The sequence below is a fragment of the Hevea brasiliensis genome, chromosome 3 (genome assembly GCF_030052815.1).
Source record: "Hevea brasiliensis isolate MT/VB/25A 57/8 chromosome 3, ASM3005281v1, whole genome shotgun sequence".
In the NCBI taxonomy this organism is placed as follows: domain Eukaryota; kingdom Viridiplantae; phylum Streptophyta; class Magnoliopsida; order Malpighiales; family Euphorbiaceae; genus Hevea; species Hevea brasiliensis.
In genome coordinates this window covers 15,112,548-15,131,198 of record NC_079495.1, presented here as the reverse complement: position 1 = coordinate 15,131,198, position 18,651 = coordinate 15,112,548, and the positions used below count along the sequence as shown (strand labels likewise).

Below are 18,651 nucleotides of genomic sequence, written 5' to 3'. Positions count from 1 at the left end.
TCAGTGCAAGGTTTGGTTCCAATTGTGCCATTTCCAATTATTTTTCCTTTTCCTTTATCTCCAAATTTCACATATACTCCATCTACCATTGTGATTTTTGAAAACTTGTCCTTTTCATCGGTCATGTGCTTTGAACAACCACTATCTATATACCATTTTTCACTTTCCTTCATCCCTTTGAAACAAACCTAAAATTTAATCAATTAGCTTTAGGTACCCAAGCAACTTTGGGTCCTTGAGGGTTAGTGACTTTAGGTAAGGTTCTCTTTGGCACCCATACCTTCTTTACCTTAAGAAGAACCTTCCTAAATGCACAAGAACTAATCATATGACCTCTTTTATTGTAATAATAGCATGTGACATTAGGCAAGAAGGATGTAGATGCTTTAATGAAATGATTTTTATATTTATTATAGTTCATGAAACCATCAAAACCAATTCCATATTTTTCATTTGAAATTCTTTGGTTTCCAAGAAGTACATCTAGAGTTTCTTTTCCTTTTGTAAATTTTGCCAAATCATTTGTCAAAGATTCTATTTTAGCTTCAAGAACCTTATTTTCCTCAATAAGCTTTTCACAAGTTTCTTTTGAGTTTTTCAACTCCAAATCTAGCTCTTTAAACAAAGCAATTTGTCCTTTGTAAAATTCATTTTCTTTATACACGTTGAACATGGCAATATTTTGTGATCTCAATGATTCAATTTCTAAATTCATTTTAGTGCACCTTCTCTTATAGTTTCTATACTCATCATATACTTTAGCAAATGCAAGTTCAAGTTCCTCTACACTAGGAGGTTCAAAAGAGTTTACCTCATTATCACTTTCTTCTTCCTTTTGTGAACTTTTGACTTTCTCTTCAAAAGCCATCATACAAAGGTAAGCAGTCTCCTTGTCACTTGATTCATCATTTGAAGATTCTTCACTGTTGCTCCATACTACTTTCATAGCTTTCTTGCTCCTGTCTTCTTTTCCTTTCTTCTTTTTGAGCAATGGACATTTGGGCTTGATATGTCCTGGTTTGTGACACTCATAACATACAACTTCTTCTTTTGAATCCTTGAAACGTTTATCCTTGGGAGTATACTTTTTCAAGAATTTCTTGTATTTACTTCCTCCCTTCTTGAAAGCTCTTTTGAATTTCCTTGCAAGCATAGCCATTTCATCATCATCATCACTTGAAGCACTTGAGTTGTCACTTGAGTCAACTTTAAGTACAACTCCTTTCTTCTTATCTTCATCCTTATTTGACTTGAGAGCAATGCTTTTCTTCTTCTTTTGCTCATTTTCAACTTCATCTTTCTTATATACCATCTCATGTGCAATGAGAGATCCAATGAGTTCATCATAGGTGAATGTTTTAAAATCCTTGGTATCTTGGATAACTGTAGTCTTTGCTTCCCAAGATTTTGGAAGTGATCTAAGAATTTTCTTCACAAGTTCGGCTTCCTCAAATCTTTTACCAAGTGCTTTGAGAAGATTGACAAGATCGGTAAACCTTGTACTCATATCCGCAATTGATTCTCCTGGCTTCATTTCGAATAGCTCATAATCTCGGATAAGGAGGTTTGCTTTGGACTCCTTGATGACATTCGTTCCTTCATAAGTGACCTCAAGCTTATCCCAAATTTCCTTAGCAGATTGACATCCTGAAACACAATTGTATTCATTAAGGTCAAGTGAGCAATGCAAAATATTAATAGCTTTAGCATTTACAGAAATTTTCTTCCAATCATTGTCATCATATTCATCTTCATTTTTAGGAACTTTAGTATTTCCTTGACCATTCTTTTGAGGAACATGTGGACCATTTTTAATAATTCTCCATGCATCAATATCTACAGATTGTATGAAATTTCTCATTCTCACTTTCCAAAATGAGTAATTAGTGCCATTGAAGAGTGGTGGTCTAGTAATTGAGTAGCCTTCAGCTAGTGGTGCGGGTATACCGGCAGTGTTGCTAGATGAACCAGCCATTAGGGATCACTCCAAGGTTGTGACACCTTAAGCAAGAGAGACAGGCTCTGATACCAATTTGTTGTCCCAAAATAGTCCAAGAGGGGGGTGAATTAGACTTTATAATTTTTCGGCCCTTGCTTGTAGCCTAATGAAAAATTGTGACTTGATTCAACTAGGTGCTTCTTTATATATAGTGAAAGTGATATGTGTTTTAATAATGTGTCCCTAAATTTCAATTCAAGCTTCAATTAATATTTATAGCAATTTTTGACATAACATGCGTCACAAAAATATTCATTTAGTTTCTCAACCTACTCAATATATTTTCAAGTATATCAACTCAATCTATTCAATCAACATTCAATATCATGCATAGAAATTAAATTGCACAAAAATAAATAGATTAAGGTTAGAGAAATCAAACACAATGATTTTTATAGTGGTTCGGTTTAACTAGCCTACATCCACTCTCTCAAAGAACCCTTTTTTAGTCTTCTCTCCACTATTTGCTCTTTTAAAGGCAAGAGACCAAAAGCCCTTTACAACTTTCTCAACACCAAGCTTTTACCAAGGTAGCTTGAACCCTTGACAAGTGCTCTCTCAAGCACTCACACTCTCAAGCTTCAATAGGTGCTTGTACAACCTCTCTTAAATGCAATTTAATGTTTTAACACTCACTCTCACTCAGTACAAATCAAACTATAAAGAAGAGATGAGTTGATTTGCCAATGGTAGCTCAAACACTTTAAAGCTCTTGAATGAAAATAATAAATGAAAAATCAAGATTGGAGTGCAATTGCAAGCTTTCATCAAGTGTAAAATGAAGTAAAGAAGGTTTATTTATAGTCCCAAATGATTTTAAAATGTTTGAAACCTTTTTGGAACGTTATACACTCTGTTCTAGGCAAAATAGCCGTTACTTTGTCTTTTTGTGCGAAGTTGAGCAACTCTGATCATTTAGCAAACTAATGAAATTTTGGTGATAGTAGTAAACTAGTTAGCAAACTAGTGTTTTAGCAAACACATTATCAAACTAAAATTTTAGCAAACAAGTTAGCAAACTAATTTACCAGATGTCTGTTTCAAATTTTAATCTTTAAAAATTTAATTTAGACCTTAAAAAAATATATTCCAATAGCAATATCCAAGGTCATGATGAGAGAAAATTTTATAAAATAATTGAAAGAAAAATAAATTTTGAGCTCCATTTGACTAAACTTTCATCTATTCTTTTTACACAAGTCCTAAGACTCAACTTCTAACTCTATGACTTTCATACCTTTACTTTGAGTTTTAGCTTTCATAATCTTGTTCTTTTTAAACTTGGATTCATCTTGAGATGCCTTTAAGTGCTCTTCCTTCTTTGATGTAAGCTCAAAGATTCTTCATGAATAAGAGAAAGAATCTACACATCACTTAAAATTTAGTTAGATAGATTCTATTTGATTTTTGTTATCATCGAAATCAAAACTCATTTTAAGCTACTCGGGGTCAACAGTAATAAAAGAAATTTGATCCTCTTTTTGATATGCATACTCAATAAATAATTTTTTAAAAACTAAGCATCTGTTCTTCTAAAAAATTCTCGGAAAAAAGATATTCTTCAAAATAAAATTTTTTTTGAATAATATCTTTCATAAAAACTTGAAAAACTTTTTTATTAAATGTTACTAAAAAACTTATTATTTTGTCCAACTTTAAGGGTTAAATAGTGATTTATCAATAAATAATAATATCTTTTGATGTGTATTTAGTAGAAAAAAGATCTACCTTTTTTAATAGGAAATTAACTCATTAATAGATTTAAAAATATAAGAATTGATTTAGTTGCCTAACCATAAAGATGAAATTGCAATATAACCCTTTTAAATGAAAAAAATAAATATATAAACTGGAACACTTAACAAATTATGAGAACTTCTAAAATTTTGGTGAAAATCATATATCATATACAATTTTGGTTATTCAAAATTGTGAAAAGTTGGATTCTTTGCCTCCAAGAAAGAAATTTTAATTGCATTAGATACTCTCGTTATGTCATGACCTAACCTATGGGCCGGACCGGCACTAGGACCTGGGTCAGCCTAAAGCCCCCGAGGCCCGTAGTAAGCCTAACTATTCCTTAACTCAACTCTAAGGCCCATTTGGGCCCAATTTCAAGAATTCAACCGGACAGAGTCCGACTATAAAATGAACCATTAACGGGGAGTTTTTGACTCGTCTGACCTGTAAACACAATATATAATAAATTGGGGAGCTCAACTCACCCTCCACATAATCAAAATGTCATAACTCAAATAGGAGCTCAGCTCCCTCATCCAATCCCATCATGCATATAGTTAATAATTTTACAGGTCCAACATAACTTTTATAATACAGGTCCAAAATAAAAATAAGTGCTTCTAACACATGCGGAGTCTAAAATTTAACTCAATTGTATAAAATACATTAAATACTATAATGGACCTGTGAAGAAGAAAAACAGGTTAGCCACAACAAATAATCCTCCTGTAGCCTGGAAAAATAGATGAACAGGAGTGAGCGTTCGACTCAAAAAGTAAAATATCAATTTTAACCATAATCTCTATAACTATCTAAAGCTAATGCACCATGTGGAGTGAAATGTAATATAGTCATAATTTTCATATCATAACAATAAAAAGGTAATTTGGAGCACTCACACACCCAACACTGTCAAACAATACATATATGGGAGCTGATCCCCTATACAGCCCTCTTAATCTAACCTCTGCCAGCGAGTGTCTCTCAAGCCAGACTTTCGCTTAATAAACCAAATATGGGGTCCCAGCGAGTGTCTCTCAAGTCGTGTCTAACCCGAAGGACCGGGTCCCAGTGAGTGTCTCTCAAGCCGTGTCTACCGTCCTGTCCATATCCAATACCATAGCACATGCATGCCACACACACACATTGCTCCAAATTACCACAAACAACATCCATGGCACTTCAATAATTATGAATACAATATAAAACGTGCCTAGTGTTTAACTACATAAATACATATTTATAAGTGATGCATGAGCATGCTTGAACATATAATAATATCAAAATTATAATTAAAATTAATATTTTACTCACAAACTTAACCGAAGTCACTGTGGCGGCTGGGCGGAGGAGGAAGGCTGTCCCGGCTCACCTGACAATTTTATTATAATTATTTAATATATTTGACTCAATATAAGTTTAGAAAAGAACAAAAACACCCTAAGTTGTGTTAAAAATCTGACAGAATCTCCCCTATACCTATGACCTACCCAACCTGCAAAATGGTTCAAATAACACTTCTAAACTCAACCCATATCTCATCATCATTATATGGCCCCTCCTGGGCCCTTCAAACCAAAAAATAATCGCAACATCAGACAACTTAATTATAAGACTTCAAAACTAATATTTTTCAAAAACTATCCAAACTAACTTTAAAAATTCTATAAACCTGTCCCGCGATCCTTAAGAATATTATAAGGCTATTGCAATAGGAATCGTAATTTTCTTATCATCCACGAATATTTTATAAATTTTATTCTAACCCAGTACAAGGCAAAAATTAAGTAATATAGAGTTCGAGTTTATCTATGCCAAATCTGACAACTAGAACGCGTCCAGAACGTCTGAAAACGGTGGGATAGCCTATAATCTTGACCCGGTTCTGAAATGGTTCCAGCAGCTTATCTGCTCGGCCCGAAATTGCAGATCTGGGCGACGATCGAATTTCCACGAAATGAAAGTACATACACGAAGTCCACAATATCGAGGTTAGAATAATATATATATATATATATATATATATATATAATAATTATTTAAAAATTCTGGATGTTACACATTATTGCCGATTGTAAAAATCTTAATTTATCAATAGGGGAAAGGGAAAGTGTTAAACACACGTCTCAATTCAGGCTTGGAAGTCTACAACTTGAAATGGATTGTCAAGCTTAATCCGTTTTCCACAATGGCCGATCCGAAATTCTATCGACAGTTTAAAAGTTATCAAACTTATAAATTGTCACAACCTCAGAGATCAATTTCCAGAATGCCTACTTAGCACAGCATACCTTGAGCTTGAGATCCCTAGTTGCCTGCGGCTGAAGCTAAATAACCAACACCGACATTAAACAGGTAGAACACACGAAGTTAAACCTGTGGAGTTTCAAGTTTGATTTTGTTGAAAGAGTGAGTTTGCTGGATTTTAAGTTTTCTTTTCTGTTATTCTCTTGTTCTCTATATTACGAGTGTAGATTTTAATTCTGCTATTCTAGTTTTGTCTACATTTTGAACCTATGATGTGCTCCTTAATTTCTGTGATTTTCAGGGACATTTTTTTTTTTAGCGGTAGGTTTAAATATATGGGTAAATTACAACAAAGTTTTACAGGTTTAGTAAAACCCACAAGTTAGTTTCTAGTATAGTTTTGGATAACAATTTGATCCTTAAAGTCTGTTAACAAATTGGTCATTCTGTTGAGTTTTATGCTAATTTACTGTTAAGTCAACTTACCAAGTCAGAAAAACATTTTTAATGGCAAAAATGCCCTTTGGGCAGCTGAAAGGTGGGTCGGCATAAGGATGATGAGATAATTTTGGGCTGCAACATCCAGACTATAAAAAAATTTGACATAAACCTCAAATCATGCTCATGCAAGCAAATGGCTCATATCCAAACACTACAAAGCTGATAATTTAATTCATTAGGGAAAATAGTAACTTGCAGTCCACAAATCATCCGAGACATTAAAAGGCATGTCATCAAACTATTAAAATATAAAAAACTTGATATGAAATTCTATTATGAAAAATCAAATCCATACAAAATAAAAAACATAAAATTTAATGTGGTTTGGCGTAAGCCTGCTCTATGAAACAAATCCACTATCAAGGAAAAATAATTATAACCACTAATTATTTTTCTCACCCTTAAAATCACTTAAATAAAACTCACAGAATTAAACACACATCTTCATTTTGTGGGCTCTCTGCAATACATTACATGTAATAGCTAATCAACTATTCATATATATAGACCACTACAATCTAGTCCTTTTAGGACTATAATTATTAAACTTCATAATTTAAATTCTACTAAACTTCCTAATCTAATTATACTTCCTAAATTAATTATACTTTCTAATTTCAATTAGATTTGGACTCTAACAATCTCCACCTCCAAGTCAAATGAAATTAGTCTTCACAATTTCTGCAAAAGTCAATTTTCTCTTCCTTATTTGCAGAATCCTATTTCTCTTCCTCTTCCTCCATCAATAACACCAAGCATATTAAGTGTTCAAGTCGAGTTCGAGTTTTGCATGTTAGATATCCATTACTCAAATTAGTTTATATAAATAATTAATTAAATATAAAATATATTTTTTATAATAATACTTATAAATTTTTAAATATTATATTTTAAATAAATAGAATTTAATTTGAAATCTATACCATAAAGTCTAAGAGTAGAGAGATAAGATACCTTAGTATATATATATATATATATAAACTTAACAAATTATGAGATCCTCTAAAATTTTGGTGAAAATCATATATCATATTTATACAATTTTAACCATCACATATCATATACAATTTTGGTTATTCAAAATTGTGAAAAGTTGGATTCTTTGCCTCCAAGAATGAAATTCTTAACTGCATTAGATACTCTAGTTATTGCTGATCGTACAAATCTTAATTTGTCAATAGAGGAAAGTGAAAGTGTTAAACACACGTCTCAATTCAGCCTTGGAAGTCTACAACTTGATGTATTGTCAAGCTTAATCCGTTTTCCATAATGGCTGATTCGAAATTCTATCGACAGTTTAAAAGTTATCAAAGTTATAAACTGTCACTACCTCAGAGATCAATTTCCAGAATGCCTTCTTAACACAGCATACCTTGAGCTTGAGATCTCTGGTTGCCTGCGGCTGAAGCTAAATAACCAACACCGAGATCAAACAGGTAGGACACATGGAGTTAAACCTGTGAACTTTCAAGTTTGATTTTGTTGGAAGAGTGTAAGTTTTCTTTTCTGTTATTCTCTTGTTCTCTACATTACAAGTGCAGATTTTAACTCTGCTATTCTAGTTTTGTCTAAATTTTGAACCTATGATGTGCTCCTTAATTTCTGTAATTTTCAGGGACATTTTTTTTTAGCGGTAGGTTTAAATATACGGGTAAATTACAACCAAGTTTTACAGGTTTAGTAAAACCCACAAGTTAGTTTCTGGTATAGTTTTGGATAACAATTTGATCCTTAAAGTCTGTTAACAAATTGGTCATTCTGTTAAGTTTTATGCCAATTTACTGTTAAGTCAACTTACCAAGTCAAAAAAACATTTTTAATGGCATAAGTGCCCTTTGGGCGGCTGAAAGGGGAGTCCGCATAAGGATGATGAGATAATTTTGGGCTGCAAACATCCAGACTATAAAAAATTTGACATAAACCTCAAATCATGCTCATGCAAGCAAATGGCTCATGTCCAAACACTACAAAGCTGATAATTTAATTCATTAGGGAAAATAGTAACTTGTAGTCCACAAATCATCCGAGACATTAAAAGGCATGTCATCAAACTACTAAAATATGAAAAACATGATATGAAATTCTATTGTGAAAAATCACACCCACACAAATAAAGAATACAAAATTTAACGTGGTTTGATGTAAACTTACTCTACCAAATAAATCCACTGTCAAGGAAAAATAATTACAATTACTAATTATTTTTCTCACTCTCAAAATCACTCAAACAAAACTTATAGAATTCAACACATCTCTTCACTTTGTGGGCTCTCTGCAATAAATTCCATATAATGGCTAACCAACTATTGTTATATATAGGCCACTAAAATCTAGTCCCTTTAGGACTCTAATTATTAAACTTCATAATTTAAGTTCTACTAAACTTTCTAAACTAATTATACTTCCTAAGTTAATTATACTTCCTAATTTCAATTGGATATGGACTCTAACAATCTCCACCTCCAAGTCAAATTGAATTAGTCTTCACAATTTCTGCAAAAGTCAATTTTCTCTTGGGTACTTCTTTGCACTCTTGATTGTTGATGTTGCCTCTTGCTTTCACTTACATTCTTCCAATCAATGTGCTTCCTTCCAATTTATAGAGATTCTTTGCAACAATCTTCTCACCCTTCATGATCACAAGAGCACCTCGGCTAACTCTCATGACTCCACCATGAATCGAACACCCATAACCCAAAGAATCCAACTTAACCAAGGAAATTAAGTTCCTTTCAAATTTAGGAATGTATCTCACTTCATCGAACACTTTTGCACGATCACCATGCAGTTTGATCTGTACTCTTCCAACACCTTCAACTTCCATCTTGTTCCCATCGGCTAGCTTCACTTTTTTTCCTTTTTTTTTTCTTCAATCGCATCCAATCACTCATTTTTTGAGCAAATATGGAATGGGCAAGCAGAATCCATTAACCACTCATCTTGTAATGGATCTTTTGCCTTTTCCTTATCATCATCCACATTCAAACATTCCCCATCAACACCATCCATTGCAATTGCAGCAGTTCCTTCCTTTTTCTTTTTCGCGACTCTTCTTGAATTGTTTAAACTCTACAAGATCTTCTTTCATCTTTATACAATGGTATTGAATGTGACCCTTCTCATGACAGTAGTAGCATTCTCTATCATCATGGTCTACTCGTGGTCTCAAACTCGATCTACTATTCCTTCTCCAATTGTTTCCACATGGATTGCTTCTACCATTACTAGAACCAGCAACAAAAGCTCCACATTCATTACTAATACCTATCTTCTTAAACTTCTCATCATCTAAAATAACAGCGGTAACCTCCTCTGCTTTCAAAGTCTCCTTCCCAACTGTTAGAGTTGTCACCAAGCTTTTATAAGAGTGTGGGAGAGAGGTTAAAAGTAAGAGGGCTTTATCTTCTTCATCAACCTTCACACCAATACTAGCCAATTGGGTAATTAATTTATTAAAAATATTAGGATGATCTCTCACATCAGTACCTTCATCCATTCTGAGTTGGTATAACTCCTTCTTCAAGTACAAGCGATTTGTGAGTGACTTTAACATGTACAAACTCTCCAATTTCTTCCACAAAACAACTGGCAAAGTCTCCTCTAAGACATTGTACTTCACATCTGGGGTTAACGTTAATCTAATCATACTCATAGCCCTTTGTTGAAGCTTTTCCCAATCATTATCTTTCATGGTCGCTGGTTGGTTCTCGTTCAATTGTTTGATTAATCCTTGTTGTACAAGGACATCCTTCACTATGCTTTGCCATAAACTGAAATTATTTTTCTCATCAAACAACTCCACCTCAAATTTTGTGCTCGCCATCTTTGATATCTCAAACCACAGCTCTGATATCACTTGTTGTGAAAAATCACACCCACACAAAATAAAAAACACAAAATTTAACATGGTTCGGAGTAAGCTTACTCCACCAAACAAATCCACTGTCAAGAAAAAATAATTACAACCACTAATTATTTTTCTCACTCTCAAAATCACTCAAACAAAACTCACGAAATTTAATACACCTCTCCACTTTGTGGGCTCTCTATTATACGTTCCATATAATGGCCAACCAACTAATTATATATATAAGCCACTAAAACCTAATCCTTTTAGGACTCTAATTATTAAATTTCATAATTTAAATTCTACTAAACTTTCTAAACTAATTATAATTCGTAAATTAATTATACTTCCTAATTTTAATTGGACTTGGACTCTAACAAATTCCGTAAAAGGAGTCTATAGAGTAGTCATGCAAGTGAACACGTCAAATCTAATTCAAACAAAAGGCAATAAAACATATATATGCCAAGCAATTATTATCTGATATTATAAAAAGACATGCCACTTTGATTTGGTAGTTAGCCTTCATTTTTATTGCAGTATATTCGAAAAGGCAATAACATACTGGAAAATAACACGTTCTCATTTTCACCAAATTCATAGATTAATAGGCTCAGACTTCCCATCAATGATGCCCAAAACCCTAACACAAAATACCTACAAATGTCATGTTTTGGCAATTAAAAAAAAGCACAATATGAAAATAACAAAAAAAAATATTTTTTTGCACAGCTCTTGATTTTGACCGAGATAATTTGGTTCTGCTAGGGTAATCTTATATATTATTATCATTATTATCATTATTTTTGCAAGAAGCCCTTTTAAGCTCTTGATGATTACTTTTAGAGTCAAATAAACTTTTATCTAATTAGTTGATCAATTTAAGTCTTTATGAATTGAAATTTTGTTTTTACAAGCCCCCACTTGATGTTGTGTATACTCCGTTAAACGTGAGTCCAGCATGCCTAGTGTCACTGGGTTGTGCAGCACTGAAACTCTTCTTCTACATCCAGCATGGGCCATACTGAAAAGTACTGAATTTAGCATTAGGCATGCTAAATAGTATTAATAGTGCAAAACCCTATATTTTTAATCATTTGTCTTCTATTAATAGAATTAAGTCGCGTAGCTACTGTCGATCATGTCGATGATGATGACAAAGCCATATCTATAATCAATGCAAAGCTTCTTCAAACTACTAGAGATTTGGAGCTTCAAAATACAAAGAGTGAGTGAGAGAGCAGTAGGGAGTTTAGCTTATAGGTTACATAACAAAAATGGATGTTAACTAAACGTCTGTCCATCACGTCTAAGTCACATGAAAGAGATTATGCCTTTTTAACCCAAATTTTTAACGTTTTCACTTTAAGAGTAATTTTCAAGAGTTTAAATAAATCAAATAAATTAACAAAGGCCTATTAATTTCTAAGAATAATTGTCATGGGCTTAAATGTATCAACCAAATTGATAAGGATTTATTTGACTCTAAAAGTAATTATCAAGGGGTTTAAAAAAGCTTTTTGTCTTCTTTTTCTTTTCCCCAATCAAAGGGGCAATTTTGACATTTCACCTATCACTAACGATAAATTGATAGTCATTTTAATAGAAGAACTAACTTTTTAATAAATTTAAATTTTAGGGACTTAATTGTCATCCAAACTTATATTAGCGACTAACTTGTGGGTTGTGCTAAACCTTAAGGACTTTATTATAGTTTACCCTAAATATTAACTACTCACCATTATGCTTAAAAAATTATTTTATTAAAATAATTCAAATATTAATTTATTTCAATTAGATCACCATTACTGCTCATAACTGGCGTCTTGATTGGAGATGGTGACGTAACTTGGAAAACTGACGACAAGACCTAAATGTGAAACTTAATTAATAGTACTATAAATGTACCTTAAATTCAATTGCATATTTAGGTGCATTACTAGGGTATCCCCAATCTCTATTTTACATTGATGGAAAACTAGTTCTCTTTGAGCACTAGACATACAAAGTGAGGTCCTTCTCAGGTTATCAATTCTATGGAATGAACACTTGACCAACTTATAGGGTATAGTGCATGTTCACCATTACACTACAATCGCTTGGGTTTGAAATTCAATTATTTGATGTTTTATATATAATTTATGAATTTAAGAATGGCTGTTTTAAATAATAAAAATGTTATACTTATTTTATTCAATTGTTTTATGTTATGATTTAATATACATTAATAAATTTACATATTAAATCATTTATTCATATAATTAAAATAAAATTCAATATTATAATAAATTAAAAAAGAGCTAATAATAATAATAATAATAATAATAATATTATTATTATTATTATTATTATTATTATTATTATTATTATTATTATTATTATTGAAAAACAAATAGGGAAAAAAAACAACAAATTAGACTGGGATAAGTCCAGGAAAAGTTACCCACACTAATACATAATAGATCTAAGGTAAGAGATGAAAATCACTATCATATATGCTTAAACTACTAACTTAAATAAGTGTAAGGTAATAGTTTCAACCAATTTGATGGCAACATTTCAATGGAGTAAAAGGTAGTGTTTTCTCAATACTTGAGATATGGCTACGTTTGTAAACTTCATTTTTTTTTTTTTTTCATTTTAACATACTTATAAAACTGCTACAGAAGCTGCACCAAGTGAGAAAGTTGCACCATTCAGCTTGAGTGCAAGAATGAGACCTTAAAAGGGTGACACTACTGCAATTTTATCTTTTAAAAACACATATTTTGAGATAAATAAGATATTTATTACTAATAGTTATTATTTCAAGCCAAATTTTATCATTAAAGTTAATTTTATTGTAAAAAAAATTAGTATTTTTAATAACTAATTAAATTGAATATAAATAAATTATATATATATAATTATTATTTCAAGCCAAATTTTATCATTAAAGTTAATTTTATTGTAAAAAAATTTAGTATGTTTAATAACTAATTAAATTGAATATAAATAAATTATATATATATATATATATATATATATATATATATATATATATATATATATATATATATATATATACTTTCAATGTATTATGTTTATTGGTATTAAAATAAAGAAAGTATATTTTTCTTTCAATCTAATATACATATTAAAGGTTACTAATTAATGTATTGTTCTTAATCATTAAGATATTAACCATTAATAATTAAAAGTTACAATTAATATACTTTTATCATATAATAGTTTATATTTGTGTCATAAAGTAGTTTTTAAAATTAAATAATTTTTGAGAAAAAACTAACTATAAATATTTTAATAATTTTAAATTATTTATATAAATTGAAAAAATTAAATTATAAATTAAAAATAATAAAATGTAAAAAAGAAAATTTCTCATCATTTTCAAAGTGTAGGGCAGGCATAAGAGTGTAAACAAATCAAGCCGCTCGTAAAATATTTGAGACTCGATTTGATAAAAGTTTTTAACTTATTTTTTTAATTATTAGTGTATATAAAATATTTTAAATTTTACTTTAAAAGTGTAATTAATTTTATTAAATAAAGCCTATACGGATTTAAAATTTTATTTTAATCTTTTTAAATTTAAATATAATTATTACTGTCAAATAAAAAAAAAAAAGCAATATAAGACTGCTTGTTGTCACAATCACTACTGAAGAAAAACTGAGTTTCACCTTTTGGAGCATAATACTAAGACATTGTTTCTCTGTAATTCATCAGGATTTCACTTCCTTCATTTTTCTCTATGCATTTCTGATACTTCCTTCAGAACTATTACTTCTCACTTTCTGACTGCTTTTTTTTTTTTTCCTCTTTCCCTTAACTTCTACCATTTAATTATAATGGTCAAACAAATTTTAAAGTGCTTTTAATATTTTTATTTTTGATAATTTAATTGCAAGACTGCAAGTGGAATTATGGCAAAATTGTTTTAATAGTGCTATATATAATTTTTATTACATTTGCTTTACACATGGATAGTCATTAATCGATAAACATGTGTGTATATATATATATATATATATTTATTTATTTATTTATTTATTCTTGAAAAAGGTTTTTTATTTGAATTATTGGCCTCTCAAATAATTTTTATTGCTTTATTATGATGCAAATGATGTAAATAATGTAAAATATTTGAATTTTTTTAATTTTTATCATATATTCAATAATATTTTATAATATTGTCACTCTTAATTTTGTTTTCTTAAATTTAATTATAATCTATTATGATATTTTTTTAAATACATAATATTGATTTCTTCAAAATATATAAACAATGATTGTAATTAATTTTTTAAAATTAATTTTCTATTTTACATCAACCCAATGGTAGAGCTAAAAAATTTATTTAATAGAGTTATTTATCTAATTAGTCAATTTTAAGTATATATAAATAATTATATATAAATCAATAAACATATCATAATATATTAAATTTTTAATGATTAAAATTTGAAAGAATTGTAAATAAAAAGTTTAATTTCAAAAAATAAATTTGAATAATCAAGATATTTTACAATTGTTTTAATATATTAAAAATATTAAAATAATAATTACAAATTAAAAGCATTTTTCTTGTTATTTATGCTACTAACAGAATTTAAACATAAATTTTTTTATACATCTTAAAATTTTATTTATGTTTAAAATATTAACAGCAAAATTTTATAAATATATTATATAATTTTTTAGAAAAATACATTACATAATTACTGAAACTCTTTTTTTATATATATATTCATTTAAAAAAATAAAATTGACTTCAATTTTTTTTTTACTAATTTTAATGAAAATTTATTGTAAATTAATAAATATATATATACATATATATATATATATATATATATATATATTTTATAAAATTAAGTAGTTAAATTGAACTAGCTCTATTATTACTTAGCCTCTTAAAGAAATTTTTTGGCTTTGCCTACGTTAGTACTTATGCTGTTTCATATTAATATTATCAACGAAATACACTAATTATCAACGGATAGTTATTGTTGGTAATATTTTTTCATTTTTAATTTTATAATTTTCAATATGTACCGATGGACCTCAACTCATATGGACAATGCATTATTTATAATTTTTTAATTTTATAATTGTTGGTACGCCGACAGCAGAGTTGTTAAACATTATTTTATACTTTTGACATATGGACAATGCATCAACTCATATGGCTTTAATAGAAAATTAACATTTAATATTTTATAATGTTTGGTTTGATCATTGTTTTTGTTTTGCTTTGTTTTTATTTGAAGGTTCTTCAATGAAGTTTCTTCAACAAGTGAACAACTCACAAGGATAATGTACCAACTCCTTGATCTTTGCTTTCTGTCAACTGAAAATTTAAAGAACCCATTTTCCCTAATCACCAATTCATTACTCCTCTTCTCTACCCAAACACAATGGCCGACTCATTTCTCTTCAACGTCGCAGAGAGTGTTCTGGGGAAGTTGGGCTCTCTTGCTCTTAAACAATTTTCGCTGGCATGGGGACTCGAAAGCGATCTTGAAAAGATTAAGGACAACTTGAAAGTCATCAAAGCTGTGCTTTTGGATGCCGAGCAGCAGCGGTCACAGAATCCACGGATAGAAGTTTGGCTGGAGAATCTCAAAGAAGTCCTGTACGATGCAGAAGATGTGGTGGATGAGTTTGAATGTGAAGCCTTGCGAAGGCAAGTGGTCAAGTCTGGTAACACCACTCGAAAGGTAAGGCGATTATTTTCTAGCTCTAATCCACTTGCATTCCGCTTTAGAATGGGGCATAAACTAAAGCAGATTAGAGAGAGGGTAACTGAAATCGCAGCTCTTAAGTCTGATTTTGGTCTTACTGAGCAGATTTTTGATAGGCATGTCATTCATAGGGAGAGGGAGATGACCCACTCCTTTATAGATGCTTCTAATGTCATTGGGAGGGAACAAGCTAGAGATAACGTCATTGAAACATTGTTGCGATCTGTTGATGGTGAAAATGTCTCCATTATTCCAATTGTTGGAATAGGAGGTATTGGGAAGACTACACTTGCTAAATTGGTTTATAATGATCAAAGGATAGCTACTCATTTTGAGTTGAAGTTATGGGTTTGTGTTTCTGATGTTTTTGAATTAGATAAGGTGATTATTAAAATTCTTGACTCTGCATCTACTGGTCAACGATATACGGATATGGGTATAGACCAATTACAAAGAACCTTGCGAGAGGCTTTGAATGGAAAGAAATATTTACTCATCCTAGATGATGTGTGGAGCGAGGACCCTAGAAAATGGGGTGAACTGAAAACATTGTTAATGGGAGGTGCTAATGGAAGTAAAATTGTAGTTACCACTCGTAGCCAACGTGTTGCTAAAATTATGGGCACAGTCTCTGCTCTCAATTTGAGTCTTCTTTCACTCCAGGATTGTTTGTCTTTGTTTTCTAAATGTGCATTTAAAGGACAACAAGAAAAACAAAATCCAAACTTGAAAAGAATTGGGGAAGAAATTGTGAGAAAATGCAAAGGAGTTCCTTTGGCAGTGATAACATTAGGATCTCTGCTTTACTCTGTAACTGATGAGCGCGAATGGGAATTTATAAGAGATAATGAGATATGGAAATTAGAGCAAAAGGAAGATGACATTTTCGCTGCTTTAAGATTGAGCTATGAACACTTGCCATCTTACTTGAAACGATGCTTTGCATATTGCTCGATTTTTCCCAAGGATTATGAAATGGATGATATTGAATTGGTTTATTTATGGATAGCAAATGGACTTGTTCAATCTTCCAATGAGAATCAAGAGTTAGAAGATTTTGGCTTGCGCTATTTTAAAGCGCTATGTTCTAGATGTTTCTTCCAAGATTTTGCTGAATATGGTGGCAGTGTTGGATGTAAAATGCATGATCTAATACATGATCTAGCATTATCAGTCTCAATAAATGAATGCTCAATGGTAAGGACCAGCACTCAACAGATTCCCAAAAGTGTTCGACAGATATCTTTTCCTTATCCTCAATCTCTTCCAAATGATCTTCCTGAATCCTTACAAAACCTGGATCGTGTGCAAACCATTTGGTCTATAAATGAAAGACGTGAGGGGATTAGTAGTGAAGTGTTCATTAAAAAGTGTGTCTCAAGATTTCAGTACATGAGAGTCTTGGATTTAACTTTTTCAGGGTTTGAAGTACTGCCAACAAGCATAGGTGATTTGAAGCATTTGAAATATCTTAGTTTATATGGTAATGGTTTAATTAGAAGACTCCCTAATTCCATATGTGAGCTGCAAAGCTTGCAAGTTCTACTACTAGGTAGATGTTGGAGTCTTGAAGAGTTGCCCAAAGATATAAAGTATATGATTAACCTTAGATGGCTTTGGATAACTACGAATCAAAAGTATTTACCAACGGGTGGAATAGGCTGCTTGAAGTCTCTTCGATTTTTGTTCATTGGCTGGTGTGATAATCTAGAATATTTGTTTGAAGACATGCAAGGCCTCAAAATGCTTCGAAGATTGTTCGTCTGTTTTCGTAGAAGCTTGACATCTTTGCCACAAAATATTAAATGCCTAATGGCATTAGAAACTCTTTGTATTGATGAATGTGAAAACCTTGATTTGGCAATGGAGGAAGGAGAAAACAATCAATTCCCAACTCAATTCAGCCTCCAAAAACTAGAGTTAAGAAACTTGCCAAAATTATTGGAGTTTCCACAATGGCTTATTCAAGGATCTACCAACAATTTAAAAGTCATGAGAATTGGAGAGTGTGACAACCTCAGAGAATTACCAGAATGCCTACAGAACATGGCATCACTTCAAGAGCTTCGAATCACAGATTATCCGAAGCTAAACAACAATTGAGTACGAAAAGCATGTGAGAATTAATATAAAAGAGTATGGTCCTAATTTAAAATAATTCTAATAGTTTTGGTTTAAAGAATTAGTCAATTTTGTTTCATTTTCTATTATTCTTCAAACATCTTGCATTCTATATATAATATATAAGCTTCTTCTTAAACCAAGCAGATGTACTCTGTTTAACAAATTGAAATTGTCATAAATTGAATATTATTTTCATCAAGTTTAATAAAAAAAAGTATTTAAAAATATTTTCTATAACATAACACTATGATAATTTTTTTAGAGCAAAAACCAATTAATGATATTGTTGAATAATATATATTCAAATTTAATAATAATAATAATAATAATTTTTTTCCTATATGTATTATAGATTAAATATAAATGACTATTATGAAATGTAGATTAAATTGAAATGATTATTATGAAATATAGATTAAATTTTAAATGATTATTTCCTAACAAAT

The 18,651-nt window shown here is 30.6% G+C and overlaps 1 protein-coding gene across 1 annotated transcript; it reads left to right on the top strand.

The window, feature by feature from the left end:
* Positions 1–15,754: 15,754 nt before the first annotated feature.
* Positions 15,755–18,184, top strand: LOC110651912 (disease resistance protein RGA2-like). Its single transcript, XM_058143285.1, has one exon. It carries the CDS (start codon positions 15,755–15,757, stop codon positions 18,182–18,184), a length of 2,430 nt encoding a protein of 809 aa, XP_057999268.1.
* Positions 18,185–18,651: the final 467 nt, after the last annotated feature.

Coding starts and splice junctions, on each gene's coding strand:
- LOC110651912 (XM_058143285.1), top strand. CDS start 15,755: ATGGCCGACTCATTTCTCTTCAACGTCGCAGAGAGTGTTCTGGGGAAG.